The sequence below is a fragment of the Staurois parvus genome, unplaced genomic scaffold (assembly GCF_062004578.1).
Source record: "Staurois parvus isolate SC_StPar_1 unplaced genomic scaffold, SC_StPar_1.0 ptg000231l, whole genome shotgun sequence".
Lineage (NCBI taxonomy): Eukaryota > Metazoa > Chordata > Amphibia > Anura > Ranidae > Staurois > Staurois parvus.
This window is the reverse complement of record NW_028318027.1, coordinates 820,321-837,277: the sequence shown is the minus strand read 5'-3', so window position 1 is coordinate 837,277 and position 16,957 is coordinate 820,321. Positions and strand designations below refer to the sequence as shown.

The 16,957-nt window shown below is 44.8% G+C and overlaps 1 protein-coding gene across 1 annotated transcript; it reads left to right on the top strand.

Annotated features, from left to right (window-relative positions):
• The first annotated feature begins 1,770 nt into the window (after positions 1 to 1,770).
• On the top strand, positions 1,771 to 11,532 carry LOC149460377 (olfactory receptor 6C4-like). Its single transcript, XM_089679783.1, has 2 exons — positions 1,771 to 2,200; positions 10,560 to 11,532. Exon 2 carries the CDS (start codon positions 10,560 to 10,562, stop codon positions 11,514 to 11,516), a length of 957 nt encoding a protein of 318 aa, XP_089535909.1. The 5' UTR covers positions 1,771 to 2,200; the 3' UTR covers positions 11,517 to 11,532.
• The last annotated feature ends 5,425 nt before the right edge of the window (positions 11,533 to 16,957 follow it).

The window sequence follows — 16,957 nt, the reverse complement described above, 5'->3', positions numbered from 1 at the left end:
AACTGCCCATGTAGAATGTAGCATTGACAGTAACCCACACTGGACAACTAAACTCAGTTGGAGGGGGTCAACATACCTTTGGCCACATAGGTAGGAGTAGTGGTGAAGTGGTCCACAATCTATTAATCATCTAGGTAGGTGTGGTGGTCAGGTGTCTATAATGTTTTGGTCACATAGTGTATGCCACCTACCTTCTCTCTAGACAATGTATTGGCAATGTGACTATGCTGACGTGACATGGTCTGCAATGTTTTTACTGTTTCATTGATTCTTGTTAAAAAGGAGTGTTTAACTCCAAAAATATACCATAAAATTAGACAACCCATATTGTAATTTAACATTATTAAAAACTATCTTTCCTTTCCTTTTGCAGCTGCTGTAATTTTCTGTAAAATTCAATTCAATATGGCATCTTGGAGGCATTCTGTAGACCAATGGTGTACAGAACGCCCCCGGAAATGTCATTTCCCACTTGGATTGGATCACTGATTTTCCCAGAAGTCACCACTAAATTACATGTCATATTTTAGGCATCCTCTGCAAAAGAAATTTCTATTTTGGTGAGATAAGGTTAAAAACATCTACAGGGATGCAGACACTGCAACTTTCCTCACAAAGAGTGCACCAGGTGATTATAATGAAGCAGACCTCCCCCCAATTTATAATCAGACTACAAAGGACACGGTGAAACAAACAGCAACAACAAAAAGTTAGGAATCTGCTAAAATCCCTGTAATGTCCATTGATCACCCAGGGTGGAGTGTTTTTTTTTTCAATAAAAGTGAAGTTACACTTTAATAGTGTCCCAGAATTCCTCCATTGGTGTTGCTGTTTGTTATGGCCTGGTCCTGAAGGGTTGTATATACTATACAAATACTAAACTCCTGCTCCCAGAATTGATGCATTTCCACAGAATTTGGGGGCAGATTGTTTATTTACAATGTGATGAATGTCTCTAATGTTTATGGACAGTTTTTTTTTTCTCCAAAAACATTGAGGTTGAATTAGTAAAAGTGCTGCATCAGCAGCTGATTGGCTACCAGCACAGCTCCACCAGATTTTACCTTCACCTTGTTCAATTAAAGCGATACTGAAGGTTCATTTCTTTTTTCTTTTTAATGAAATAACAAACATGTTATACTTACCTTCTCTGTGCAGTGGTTTTGCACAGAGCAGCCTGGATCCTCCTTTTCTTGGGTCACCTGCTGGCGCTCCTAGCTCCTCCTTTCTGTCAGCGCTCCTGGCTCCTCCTTTCTGTCGGGTGCCCCCAAAGCAAGCAGCTTGCTATGGGGGCACCTGAGCAGGCTGTTCCTAAACCGCTGCTCTGTGTGTCCATTCACACAGAGAGCTGCGGCTTGACCCCAGCCCCTCTCTCTCCGTATTGGCCGATTGGCTGTGATTAACATCAGCGGGAGCCAATGGCTCCCGCTTGCTGTCTCAGCCAATGAGAAGGCAGAGACCCGGGACAGCTGAGACTGTCATTCACATCGCTGAATCATGATGGGGCTCAGGTAAGTATTGAGGGCTCTGGGGGCACTGATGCACACAGAAGGTTTTTTATCTTCATACATAGAATGCACGAAGGTAAGGAAACATTGAGCCTTTACAACCACCTTAAGCTTTGGCAATCAAACCTGGAAGCTGATTGGTTTCTATGCAGTCGCAACAGATTTTGCACTCTCCAGTTTTAGTAAATCACTCCCATTGTGTGCGGCATTATCTAGCAGATCTTCTCTCTATGTAGGAGAACTACAAGACACCTCTGAGCAGTCGGAGAACTACAAGACACCTCTGAGCAGTAGAACTACAAGACACCTCTGAGCAGGAGAACTACAAGACACCTCTGAGCAGTAAAAGAACTACAAGACACCTCTGAGCAGTAAGAGAACTACACGACACCTCTGAGCAGTAGGAGAACTACAAGACACCTCTGAGCAATAGAACTACAAGACGCCTCTGAGCAGTAGAACTACAAGACACCTCTGAGCAGTAGAACTACAAGACACCTCTGAACAGTAGAACTACAAGACACCCCTGAGCAGTAGAACTACAAGACACCTCTGAGCAGTGAATATATCTTCACAATTTAGTAATGACTTAGAACCTAAGAAGACGGCTGAGATGGAAGAAATAATGAAAACAATCACATGATGACGATGTTTTCTGATGAAGTAACTCGATCACAAAGAGAGCCGCAGAGGTGAGTCATATTGGGTTGGATGCCAGTTAGCAGTTCATGTCAAGTATAAAAAAGAAACGTAGAAATCAAAGTTGTATTTCAAGTTATTTATTATCCCTTCTGCAGTTTGAGTTTATCAGACAAATTCCCTCAGACATGTGAATGTGTTCCTTGTTATAACTCGGCACTAGTGTTGTATTATTAGTAGTAGTATACTTCTAGCCGGATTACTGTAGTCCTATTCCTGATGATGATTGTTTGACTATTAATGATGGGCTCACATGTTGTGGCTGCAGTTTGTAGTGTCATGGCTGATCAATCCCTTATGTCCATGTATGCATTCATCTAGCTTGTCCCTATTCACCAGAGAGACAAGCAACTCTTGTTCGAGGCCAAATGCATGCCTACCCATCATCACAAATGTTCTATGAAACCAACATCTCTTCTAACATAGTACGCTCTGTTAATTACTTAGATTTGCACCAGCACTAGACTGAGAGACCGGGGGATTGTGGGACATGTAGTTTATTCACAGGAAGTGCCAGTTCTCACACTACAGACCGAGGTCATGCATGCATTCTGTCTATTGCCATGCTGTGGTAAGCTCTGTTGATTTCATAGACCTGCCCCATCACTAGACTGAGAAACTACAGGATTGTGGGACATATGGTTTCTTCACAGGAAGTGCCAGTTCTCACACTACAGACAGAGGCCATGTATTCTGCATAGTGCCATGCTGTGGTGAGCGCTGTTAATTGCATAGACCTGCACCAGCATAAGACTGAGAAACTACGGGATTGTGGGACATGTATTTTATTCACAGGAAGTGCCAGTTCTCACACTACAGCCAGAGGTCATGCATGCATTCTGTCTATTACCATGCTGTGGTGAGCTCTGTTAATTGCATAGACTTGCTCCAACACTAGACTGAGAAACTACGGGATTGTGGGACATGTAGTTTCACAGGAAGTGTCAGTTCTGACACTATAGACAGTTCTGACACTACAGACAGAGGTCATGTATTCTACCTAGTGCCATGCTGTGGTGAGCTCCGTTGATTGCATAGACTTGCTCCAACACTAGACTGAGAAACTACGGGATTGTGGGACATATAGTTTCTTCACAGGAAGTGCCAGTTCTCACACTACAGACAGAGGTCATCCAGTAACCATTGCAATGCCATCCTGCATGCCTCATGTTTCAACCAGACAGAAATTTCAGGAATGTAAAGATTTACTCTTCTATAGGCTGTGCATGCAGGGAAACAAATGACACCATGAAAGTACATCAACACACATCTTATGCAGGTGAAACACGTGAGGTGCTAGTAGGAAGGTTCATAAAGCCTTTAAAAGAGGGGCCTTTGATTTATTTGGAGTCAAATATTTGTGCAGACAGGTTTCTTCACACATGAAGACAGTGTTAAAGTAACACTAAAAGATATCCTTATTCTCCAGAAATCAACCGTACACATCCACTAATTAATGACTACATAAAAAACTATTTTATAAAAAATCAATTACAGAGTTTTTTCTTCCTGTGATCTCCCTATCCTCTCCTTTCTCTCTCTCTCCCCTTTGTTTGGAATGAGAAGTGCACATTAGTTGCAGTCATGTATACTTCTCTATGCATACTTCACATCACATCGTCTCATAGTCCCATAGTTCCAAAGTCCATGGTCTCAATGTCCTGATGCCCCATTATCCCTTAGTCCTCTTGTCCATAGTCTATAGCCCCATACCCCATAGTCCCAATGCTCCATTGCCCCATAGTTCTATTGTCCATAGTCTATAGTTTCATAGTCCATAGTTCCAATGTCCCTTTATCCCATAGTCCTATTGTCCATAGTTTATGGTCCCATATTCAATAGTTCCAATGTCCCATTGCCCAATAGTCCTCTTGTTCATAGTCTATAGCCCCATACCCCATAGTCCCAATGCTCCATTTCCCCATTGTCCTACTGTCCATAGTCTATAGTTTCATAGTCCATAGTTCCAATGTCCCAATATCCCATAGTCCTATTGTTCATAGTCCTAATGTCCCATTGCCCTATATTCCTATTGTCTATAGTCTATGGTCCCATATTCCATAGTCCCATTGCCCCATAGCACTGTTGTCCATAGTCAATAGCCCCATAGTCCACAGTCCCAATGTCCCATTGCCCCAAAGTCCTCTTGTCCATAGTCCCAATGTCCCATTGCCCCATAGTCCTATTGTCCATAGTCTATAGCCCCATAGTCCCAATGTCCCATTGCCCCAAAGTCCTCTTGTCCATAGTCCCAATGTCCCATAGTCCTGTTGTCCATAGTCTATAGTCCCAAATGAACCATTGCCCCATACTCCTATTGTTCATAGTCTATAGTCCCAAATGTCCCATTGCCCCATAGCACTGTTGTCCATAGTCTATAGTCCCATAGTCCATAGTCCCAATATCTCATTGCCCCAAAGTCCTCTTGTCCATAATCCCAATGTCCCATTGCCCCATAGCCCTATTGTCCATAGTCTATAGTCCCATATCACATAGTCCCAATGTCCCAATGCCCCATAGCCCTATTGTCCATAGTCTATAGTCCCAATGTCCCATTGCCCCAAAGTCCTCTTGTCCATAGTCCTAATGTCTCATTATCCCATAGTCCTATTGTCCATAGTCTATAGTTCCAAATGTCCCATTGCCCAATAGTCCTATTGTCCATAGTCTATAGTCCCAAATGTCCCATTGCCCCATAGCCCTATTGTCCATAGTTTATAGCCCCATAGTCCCAATGTCCCATTGCCCCAAAGTCCTCTTGTCCATAGTCCAAATGTCCCATTATACAATAGTCCTATTGTCATAGTCTATAGTCCTAAATGTACCATTGCCCCATAGTCCTCTTGTCCATAGTCCCAAATGTACTATTGCCCCATAGTCCTATTGTCTATAGTCCCAAATGTCCCATTGTTCATGGTCTATAGTCCCAAATGTACCATTGCCCCATAGTCCTATTGTCCATAGTCTATAGCCTCAAATGTCCCATTGCCCCATAGCCCTATTTCCATAGTCTATAGTCCCAGTGCCCTATTGTCCATAGTCTATAGTCCCAGTGCCCTATTGTCCATAGTCTATAGTCCATCCCGGGAGTGAGCAAGAAAAGGTGACCACATTCCTACATAGAGTGGGACCATGGAGAATGAACGTAGCCACCCACTAACAAGAAGTCAGGTCACAGCAGCCACAATAAAGGAATTCAGAGATTTGGAGGAGGCTGAGAAGAACAGAAAGCCCTTATTTTAAACAGATAATTTTGGCTGCTTCAGAAATAAAAGAAAATTGTGGGTTTTGGTAAAAAAACAAACAAATAACATTATACTCGCCCAGGTGGATGCATGATTGATCTGATGCTGCATCTGTCCCCTGTGGCACAACAAGCGGCTGAACCATCTGTCATCCAAGCTTCTGGGTGAATCCCAACCATATAATCAGAATCCTTTTAGAGCCTGGATCGGCCAACAAGAGGCTTTACTCCGCTGTCGGGCTGAAAATGGGTCACAGGAGTGCACTCCCATGATCCATAGGAGAAGTATAGCCAAAAAAGCAATGGTTGTACCAGGGGCGGACTGACCATTTGGAAACTTGGACACTGCCTGAGGGCCCAGGGTCAGTAGGGGGTCCCATGAGATGCCCCTGGTACCTTTTTCATAGGCTTTTTTGAGTTTGGGCAAGGACACAGGGGCCCCATGATCCCCTATTGCCCGGGGGCCCCATAAGTTGTCAGTCCGCCCCTGGGCTGTACTTCTCCTTTAAGATTCTTGAGGCCAGACATAGCACAGCTAGGCCGTAACAGACAGGATCAAAAATTGCAGTGAAATCAAGTTTACTGCTCAGTATGTGTTCAATTAACGGTAAATACACGGCTCAAAGGAATGAAAGGAAGACTCTGAAAACCCTTCAGATCTCAATGGGGAAAAAGCTCCTGCTCAATAACTATACTGATATGGACAGGTAATGTGTTAGGAATGTAAGGACGCCCCATCTTTTGATGGAAATGAAAATGATCGACCTACAGAGGACTGAATTCAAAGACACCCTGAAAATCAAAGTGAGGAAATGATGCAGCAGGCGAGTCCATTTTGGTGAAATGTCATTGCAGCAACTCAGAATGGTCCTCAGTAGTCTGTGTGGCCCCCACGTGCTTGTATGCATGCCTGACAACATTGGGGGAGGCTCCTAATGAGATGATGGATGACGTCCTGGGGGATTTCCTTCCAGATCTGGACCAGGGCATCACTGAGCTCCTGGACAGTCTGAGGTGCAACCTGGCGGCGTCGGATGGACCGAAACATGATATCCCAGAGGTGTTCTATTGGATTCAGGTCAGGCAAGCATGGGGGCTGTTCAGTGGTATAATTTTCTTCATCCTCCAGGAACTGCCTACATACTCTCTCCACATGAGGCCGGGCATTGTCATGAATTAAGAGGAACCCAGGACCCACTGCACCAGTGTAGGGTCTGACAATGGGTCCAAGACTTTCATCCTAATACCTAATGGCAGTCAGGGTGCCATTGTCTAGTCTGTAGAGGTCTATGCATCCCTCCATGGATATGCCTCCCCAGACCATCACTGACCCACCACCAAAACGGTCATGCTGAACGATGTTACAGGCAGCAGAACGTTCTCCACGGCTTCTCCAGACCCTTTCACGTCTGTCACATGTGCTCAGGGGGAATCTGCTCTCATCTGTGAAAAGCACAGGGCGCCAGTCGGTCCTGCCAATTTTGGTGTTCAATGGCAAATGCCAGTCGAGCTCTATGGTGCCGGGCAGTGAGCACAGGGCCCTTTAGAGGACATCGGGCCCTCAGGCCACCCTCATGAAGTCTATTTCTAATTGTTTGGTCAGAGACGTTCACACCAGTGGCCTGCTGGAGGTCATTTTGTAGGGCTCTGGCAGTGCTCATCCTGTTCCTCCTTGCACAAAGGAGCAGATACCGGTCCTGCTGATGGGTTAAGGACCTTCTATGGCCCTGTCCAGCCCTCCTAGAGGAACTGCCTGTCTCCTGGAATCTCCTCCATGCTCTTGTCTCCTGGAATCTCCTCCATGCTTTTGAGACTGTGCTGGGAGACACAGCAAACCATCTGGCAATGGTAGGTATTGATGTGCCATCATGGAGGAGCTGGACTTCCTGTGCAACCTCTGTAGGGTCCAGGTATCTCCTCATTCTACCAGTAGTGACACTGGCCCTAGCCAAATGCAAAACGAGTGAGAAACAGTCAGAAAAGATGAGTAGAGAAAAAATGTTAATGGCCTCCACCTGTAAAACCATTCCTGTTTTGGGGGTCGTCTCATTGTCGTCCATCTAGTGCACCTGTTGTAATTTCATTAACACCAAAGTAGCTGAAACTGATGGACAACCCCCTCTGCTACTTACCTGACCAGATCCATATCCCAGGAGTGTCATGGACTTGATGCCAGACTCGGATTACAAAGTCTTCCTTTCACTTTTTGATCCATGTATGAAGCAGTCCTGTGTGCAGCAGCTGATATAACATGAATAATGCCTCTAACCTACCATTAGCAGTACAACCTCTGAGTAGAAACACTGACAATAAACTGCAGTGTATGGCAATGGCTGATGATGAACCCTTTACCAGGTATGTCCGGTATTCAAGGGGTTAAAGCAAGCTCATGGCTGACAGAGCACCTTTATGGGGTTCTGAAGGTAGCCACACCCCTTCCCCAGGCCTTCCTGTTCTATCAGGAAACCTTGACCATGGTAACTCGCCAGAGCTGCTCTGAGAGCCGGAGGGATCGGGGAACTGCCATCGAGTGACTAATGAGCCGTGAAATCATGTGTTTTCAGTGGAGACAACAGGAACAGCATATGGGGGGGGGGGGGGGCATGTAAGATACCACAGTCAAAACTGGGGGGGGGGCACTAATAAGAGACCGCAGACATGGTGCAGGAGATGGTCAGAGACTGCAGACATGGTACAGGAGATGGTCAAAGACTGCAGACACGGTGCAGAAGATGGTTAGAGACTGAAGGCGCGGTACAGAATATGGTCAGAGACTGGAGACATACTACAGGAGATGGTCAGAGACTGCAGACATGATACAGGAGATGGTCAGAGAATAAAGACATAGTACAGCAGATGGTCAGAGACTGCAGACATACTACAGGAGATGGTCACAGACTGCAGACATGATACAGGAGATGGTCAGAGACTGTAGACATGATACAGGAGATGGCCAGAGACTGTAGACATGATACAGGAGATGGTCAGAGACTGCAGACATACTACAGCAAATAGTCAGAGACTGCAGACATACTACAGGAAATGGTCAGAGACTGCCGACATGATATAGGAGATGGTCAGAGACTGCAGACATGGTATTAGAGATGGTCAGAGACTGCAGTTGTGGTGCAGGAGATGGCCAGAGACTGAAGACATTATACAGGAGATGGTCAGAGAATAAAGACATAGTACAGCAGATGGTCAGAGACTGCAGACATACTATAGGAAATGGTCAGAGACTGCAGACATGATACAGGAGATGGTCAGAGACTGCAGACATGGTACAGGAAATGGTCAGAGACTGCAGATGTGGTGCAGGAGATGGTCAGAGACTGCAGATGTGGTACAGGAGATGGTCAGAGACTGCAGATGTGGTGCAGGAGATGGTCAGAGACTGAAGATGTGGTGCAGGAGATGGTCAGAGACTGAAGACATACTACAGGATATGGTCAGAGACTGCATACATACTACAGGAAATGGTCAGAGACTGCAGACATGATGCAGGAGATGGTCAGTGACTGCAGACATGATACAGGAGATGGTCAGAGACTGCAGACGTGGTACAGGAGATGGTCAGAGACTGCAGACATGATACAGGAAATAGTCAGAGACTGCAGACTTGGTACAGGAAATAGTCAGAGACTGTAGACATGATACAGGAGATGGCCAGAGACTGCAGACATGGTACAGGAGATGGTCAGAGACTGCAGATGTGGTGCAGGAGATGGTCAGAGACTGAAGACATACTGCAGGAGATGGTCTAAGACTGAAGACATACTACAGGAGATGCTCAGAGACTGCAGACAGACTACAGGAGATGGTCAGAGACTGTAGATATAGTATTGGAGATGGGCAGAGATTGCAGACATGCTACAGGAGATAGTCAGAGACTTCAGACATGGTATTAGAGATGGTCAGAGACTGCAGACATATTACAGGAGATGGTCAGAGATGGTCATTGATCAGGACTTCCTTGTATGACCATCAGGTTTCCCTGGAGTGCATTGATCAGGACTTCCTTGTATGACCATCAGGTTTCCCTGGAGTGCATTGATCAGGACTTCCTTGTATGACCATCAGGTTTCCCTGGAGTGCATTGATCAGGACTTCCTTGTATGACCATCAGGTTTCTCTGGAGTGCGGTGATCAGGACTTCCTTGTATGACCATCAGGTTTCCCTGGAGTGCATTGATCAGGACTTCCTTGTATGACCATCAGGTTTTCCCGGAGCGCGGCAAGTAGAAAACAGCACATTTTTTAACTGCTTCTTGTCCAGCGACATACCCTGAAATCATTTTTTTTTGAACAAGCATCTGATCAAACCATCCCCAGATCTCTCCATAAAAGGTCCCGTCATGACCCATGCTATCACCAGGGATGTTAATAAAAGAGATTTAAAAAATAATAGTGCCAGACCTCCTCTAACTCTAAATTTGCAACCTGTAAAGGTTTTTAAGGCATTGCCTATGGAGATTTTTAGGTACCGTAGTTTGACGCCCTTCCACGGGTGGATGCAATTTTAAAGCGTGACATGTCGGGTATCTACTTACTCGGCATAACATCATCATTTATATTGTATCAAAAAATTAACTATTTAATTGTATTTTTAGGAATTAAAATTGTTTCTAAAAAAAATTGTGTTTGAAAAACTACTGCGCAAATACCACGTGGCATAAAACAAATTTAACCATTTTATTCTCTAGGGCCTCTGCCCTAGAAAAATATATAATTTTTCAAGGTTATAAGTAATTTTCTAGAAAAAAAGAGCAGATTTTCAATGTATGAGAGAAATGCCAGAATAGGGCTTTTGGGAGGCAAGTGGTTAAAGGTGGGTTACATGTTTGTTCTATAGATTTCATAAAATGTAACATTTTGCAAGACATTACTCAAACATATATCATTTTTGGAACAATCTTTTTTTTATTATTTTGTCTTCAAAAAAACAATATGTGTATTACTTTGGTATTGTAAGTAATTGCAACATTATTATACATAGGACCATAACAGAAATGTGAGCATTGCTCTGGGGTATGAGGGATGTCCAGGTGCCGGAGCTGATGCCATAATGAGGCAATTAATAAAACTCTTTCTGATAATCTCGTCCACAGATGACCCATCAACAGAATCAAACAATCATGTTTGAGATTTTGATTGTTGGATTTGAAAACCTCACAACCTACAGAATTCCACTTTTCCTCCTTTTATTGGTCATCTACATATTTACCTGCTTTGAGAACCTCCTGGTCATCTTTTTGGTGAATAAGAGCCCTCATCTCCACTTTCCCATGTACTTCCTGATCAGCAATTTTCACTTTTGTCAGTTTTTTTACACCACAAATCTGGTTCCACGGATGCTGCATGACTTACTCTCAGGAAGAGGGGTCATCTCCTACCTTGGCTGTATTACCCAATTAAACATACTGGGAGGTGTGTCAAATGTGGAGTCTTTTTTATACGTGATGATGTCCTATGACAGATATTTGGCCATTTGTCACCCTCTGAGATATTCCACTCTCATGCATAATAGACTGTGCCTGTATATAGTGATTGGGTTTTGGTTGGTTTCCTCTGTGAGCGTGGCAGTGGTCATTTATTTCTTAATTCACGTGGAATTTTGTGGCTCTGTTATTATCAACCACTTCCATTGTGACTTCACCATCCTGATGCTCTTTGCCTGCTCAGACATAGCACCTCTTATGTTTCATATCGTGGTGGTCAGCTCTGTACTGTCTGCTGCACCTTTCATAGCTGCTGTTGTATCGTACACCTTTATCATCATCGCCATCCTCAAGATAAAGTCTTCCACAGGAAGAAAGAAAGCCTTCTCCACCTGCAGCTCCCACCTAGTGGTCTTGGGTCTATATTTTGCCATGATGTTTACTTTGTACGTAGTGCCGAGGAGTAATAACTATTTCCAGATCTATAGAGGGATGTCCTTCATCTACTTATCGGTGACTCCACTGATAAACCCCATCATTTACACTCTAAAGAACCAGGACTTTCATAAAGCACTGCACGCCACAATCAGTGAAATAAAACAGTACGTCATTGTTAAAATGCAATAAAAAGAAACATTTCTTGTATATTTGGAGTCCACGTTATTTATTATCTCCTGTAATAAAGTTTTGAAAACAAAGTAAAAACATTTTGCATACAAAAGTCGGACTATTACGATTACTATTATTTAACCTTCAAGAGCAAGTATAGCAAAGGACTAGTCATTGGTATTGCCTGTGGTCTCCATGCAGCAGGTCATTTCCCCATTCTTGATGTTCTACTCTTTGTCCTGCATTGTGACAGAGGCAGAGCTTTGCTTCCTCAGCAAGAAAACAGTGAGTAGCAAAGTGGTGAACAAATCACATCAGAAGTCAGAGGGTGGAGTGCCGTAGATCTCACATTGCAGAAATACAGATACTGTATATAAGGATGCAGCTATTCCTCAGGGGTAGGAATGAGCAAACCAAGCAATGTTCAATTCATTAGACATTTGCTGAACCCAGCAGAATACATCAATCCCAGACAAAACTCTGGAACCCCATTTAAGCACCTCCTTCCTAGCCATTGCATATACAGATGAAACTCGAAAAATTAGAATGCATATGTACTCAGTACTTGGTTTGGGCCCCTTTTGCAGCAATTACTGCCTCAATGCGGCGTGGCATGGAAGCTATCAGCCTGTGGCACTGCTGAGGTGTTATGGAAGACCAGGATGCTTCAATAGCGGCCATCAGCTCTTCTGCATTGTTTGATCTCATGTCTCTCATCTTTCTGTTGGCAATGCCCCATAGATTCTCTATGGGGGTCAGGTGAATTTGCTGGCCAATCAAGCACAGTAATCCCAGGTTTTGGTGCTTTTGGCAGTGTGGAAGGTGCCAAGTCCTGCTGGAAAATGAAGTCAGCATCCTCATAAAGCTTGTCTGTGGAAGGAAGCATGAAGTGCTCCAAAATCTCCTGGTAGATGGCTGCGTTGACCCTGGACTTAATGAAGCACAGAGGACCAACACCAGCAGATGACATGGCTCCCCAAACCAACACAGACTGTGGAAACTTCACACTGGACTTCCAGCATCTTGCAGTGTGTGCCTCTCCATTCTTCCTCCATACTCGGGGTCCTTGTGCCTCTCCATTCTTCCTCCATACTCGGGGTCCTTGGGCCTCTCCATTCTTCCTCCATACTCGGGGTCCTTTGGCCTCTCCATTCTTCCTCCATACTCGGGGTCCTTGGGCCTCTCCATTCTTCCTCCATACTCTGGGTTCTTGGGCCTCTCCATTCTTCCTCCATACTCTGGGTCCTTGGGCCTCTCCATTCTTCCTCCATACTCTGGGTTCTTGGGCCTCTCCATTCTTCCTCCATACTCGGGGTCCTTGGGCCTCTCCATTCCTCCTCCATACTCAGGGCCCTTGTGCCTCTGCATTCTTCCTCCATACTCGGGGTCCTTGCCTTGGGCCTCTCCATTCTTCCTCCATACTCAGGGTCCTTGGGCCTCTCCATTCTTCCTCCATACTCGGCGTCCTTGTGCATCTCCATTTTTCCTCCATACTCTGGGTCCTTGGGCCTCTCCATTCTTCCTCCATACTCGGGGTCCTTGGTTTCCAAATGAGATGCAAAAGTTGCTCTCATCAGAAAAGAGGACTTTGGACCACTGAGCACCAGACCAGGTCTGTCTTTCTTTAGCTCAGGTAAGACGCTTCTGACGTTGTTTGTTGTTCAGGAGCGGCTTGACAAGAGGAATACGACATTTGAAGCCCATGTCCAGGATCCGTCTGTGTGTGGTGGTTCTTGATGCACTGACTCCAGCCTCAGTCCACTCCTTGTGAAAGTCCCCAACACTTTTGAATGGCTTTTTCCTGACAATCCTCTCCAGGCTGCTGTCATCCCTGCTGCTTGTGCACCTTTTTCTTCCACACTTTTCCCTTCCACATAACTTTCTATTAATATGCTTTGATACAGCACTTTGGGAACATCCAACTTCTTTTGCAATTACTTTTTGAGGCTTTCCCTCCTCATGGAGGGTGTCAATGATGGTGTCAGGTCAGCAGTCTTTCCCATGATTGTGATTCCTACTGAACCAGACTGAGAGACCATTTAAAGGTTCAGGAACCCTTTGCAGGTGTTATGGCTTAATTAGCTGATTAGAGTGGGACACTTTGAGCCGAGATTATTCCACCTTTTCACAATATTCTCATTTTCTGAGATTGTGGATTTGGGGTTTTCATGAACTGTAAGCCATAATCATCACAATGATGACAAATCACGGCTTGAACTATCCTATCTTGCTTTGCATGTAATGAGTCTATCTCATATATTAGTTTCACCTTTTAAGTTGCTGTACTGAAATAAATGAACTTTTGCACCATATTCTAATTTTTTGAGTTTCACCAGTAGACAGCTGGGCAGTGACTTCCTGGATATGTGTATATATATATATATATATATATATATATATATATATATTTATATACATACACTATATATACATACACACAAAAGTATTGGGACACCCCTCCAAATCATTGGATTCAGGTGTTCTGTGGTGTTCTCCTCCATGGGCACAGGTGTATACAATCAAGCCCCTAGGCACGCAGACTGCTTCTACAAACATTGGTGAAAGGATGGATCTCTCTAAAGAGCTCCGTGACTCCAAGCGTGGTCCCGTGATAGGTCGCCACCTGTGCAATAAGTCCACCTGTGAAATCTCCTTGCTCTTGTACTGTATATTCTACTGTCAACTGTTAGTGGGATTATAACAAAGTGGAAGCAACTGGGAACAACAGCAACGTAAAATGCCAGAGTGGGGTCAGCGCATGCTGAAGCGCACAGTGCGTAGGCCAACTGTCTGCAGAGTCAATAGCTAAAGACCTCCAAACTTGATGTGGCCTTCAGATGAGCCCAACAACAGTGCGTAGAGAGCTTCATGGAATGGGTTTCCATGGCCGAGCAGCTGCATCCAAGCCTTACATCACCAAGTGCAATGCAAAGCGTCGGAAGCAGTGGTGTAAAGCATGCCGCCACTGGACTCTGGAGCAGTGGAGACGTGTTCTCTGGAGTGACCTATCGTGCTTCTCTGTCTTACAATCTGATGGATGTGTCTGGGTTGGTGGTTGCTAGGAGAACGGTACTTGCCTGACTGCAATTGTGCCAACTGTAAAGTTTGGTGGAGTGGGGTTTATGGTGTGGGGTTGTTTTTCAGGGGTTGGGCTTGGCCCCATAGTTCCACTAAAGGGAACTCTTAAGGCGTCAGCATACCAAGACATTATGGACAATTTCATGCTCCCAACTTTGTGTGAATAGTTTGGGGATGGCCCCTTCCTGTTCCAACATGACTGCCCACCAGTGCACAAAGCAAGGTCCATAAAGACATGGAGGAGCCAGTTTGGGGTGGAGGAACTTGACTTGCCTGCACAGAGTCCTGACTTCCCAGGAGAGTTAAAGCTGTTATAGCTGCAAAGGGTGGACCAATATTGAACTCTACGGACTAAGACTGGGATGCCATTAAAGTTCATGTGCGTATAATGCATTTAAATGTAGGCATTCCAATACTTTAGGCAATATAGTGTGTATATATATATATGTATATATATATACTGTATATGTGTATAGCCTCTTGCTCCCTCTGCTAGTGCATGCTCTCTAGAACATGCAGTGGCGCACCTTGTGAAAGCTGTTTCCTTTGGGCTTAGTCGAACTGGCCATGTACCATGTGATCACTGTGACCAATCACACCTGTTTCCTCTCAACAATGTAGTAAACAGTCCTTGTTAAAAAATACAAAAGATGTTCAGTCACCAGAATAAAAATGACAGCAGACATTCTTTGACAAGTCCTTTATTAAAAGAAGAAAAATAAAAGAATTAGAAGTAGATCCAATGTCAATCACGATGCCCGCTGCCGCCACCACCTGAACATAGGAAAAAACAAACAAAGGCTCCTCACCCGACACTGGCTTCCACCGTCTGACTGCTCCCATGGCTTGACAGTTCTTAAATATGTAAGGGGCGGGGTCACCCAGTGACATCACACATGTGTCCCCGCCGCTGTGTCAAATGGGGCATGCTGGGTCAATGATGTCACACGGGGGCGGGGGCACATACATGATGGTCCCGCTCCCTACATATTTAAGAACTGTGTAGCCATTGGAGCAGTCAGACGGCAGGAGCCAACATCGGGTGAGGAGCCCTTTCCTTTTTTCGGGGCGGCGGCGGGTATCGTGATTGAAGTTGGAACTACTTTGGGAGGCATTCTTTTATTTTCCTTCTTTTAATAAAGGACTTGTCAAAGAATGTCTCCTGCCTTTTTTCACACTACACTTTTTTGTGAATAGGCAGGGGTACCATATACCCCATACTCATTCACATAGGGGGAGCAGGATCTGGGGGCCCCCTTGCTAAAGGGGGATTCCAGGTTCTGATAAACCCCCCTCCCGCAGACCCCCACAACCACAGCCCAGGGAGCCCCCCACCCCAAAGCACCCCCCCATGTTGATGGCATAAGCCTGGTATGGTTCAGGAAGGGGGGCTCTCGCGCTCGCTCGCCCCCCCCCCCTTTTCCTAACCTGCTGTGCTTCATGCTTGGATAAGGATCAGGATTTGGGGGGGGGGGCTTTTTTTTTTTAAATTTTGGCATGGGTGTTCCCCTCAAAATCTATACCAGATACAAAGGGCTTAGTATGGATGGAGAGGGGAACCTACGCAATTTTTAAAAAATATTTTTTAATTGGCAGCAATTTTTTTTTTTACATTCAGCTGTCAGTAGGTAACTCCGCTGACAGCTGATGACTAAAAACGGATGAAAAACGGATGTAAATGAGTGAAAAAATGGATGTAAATTCATCTATTTTTTCCTTGAAAAAACGTGATTGAACTGAAGAAAAAAAAACGGAATGCCCGTGTGGTATGCCTATGCTCAGGAGGAGTAGAAGAATGTGTTTTGGGCAGGGGCGGACTGACAACTCATGGGGCCCCCGGGCAATTGGGGATCATGGGGCCCCTGTGTCCTTGCCCAAACTCAAAAAAGCCTATGAAAAAGGTACCAGGGGCATCTCATGGGGCCCCCTACTGACCCCGGGACCTCGGGCAGTGCCCGAATTTCCAAATGGTCAGTCCGCCCCTGATTTTGGGGTGTAATTCTCAGCATGCCGATGCTATGTATTAGAAATGCCTTAGCAATTGACAACTTTGTTTCTGCATTTTCCAAAACCTTTTGTTAATAAAACAATGTTTTCAAAAGATTTATTATGCCTGTTAGAAAATACCTTGGGGTGTTTGCTTTCCAGTTTCCACTCACCTGATGCTTCGGGGCTTCCAAAATGTGATAGCAGTAGAAAAATTAGATACATAATTTATGCCCCTAGAAAACCTGAAGGTGCCCTTTGAATTTTGGGCACCTCTATTTGTCTAAGACTGTGAATAAAGTCTCACACATGTGGTATCCCTATATTCATAGTGGAATGTGTTTTGGGGTGTAATTGTAAGTATGCCTATGCTGTTTTTGTGAAAATGACAACTT

Excerpts from the sequence above, each read along its gene's own strand:
- LOC149460377 (XM_089679783.1), top strand. The coding sequence starts at position 10,560 with ATGACCCATCAACAGAATCAAACAATCATGTTTGAGATTTTGATTGTT.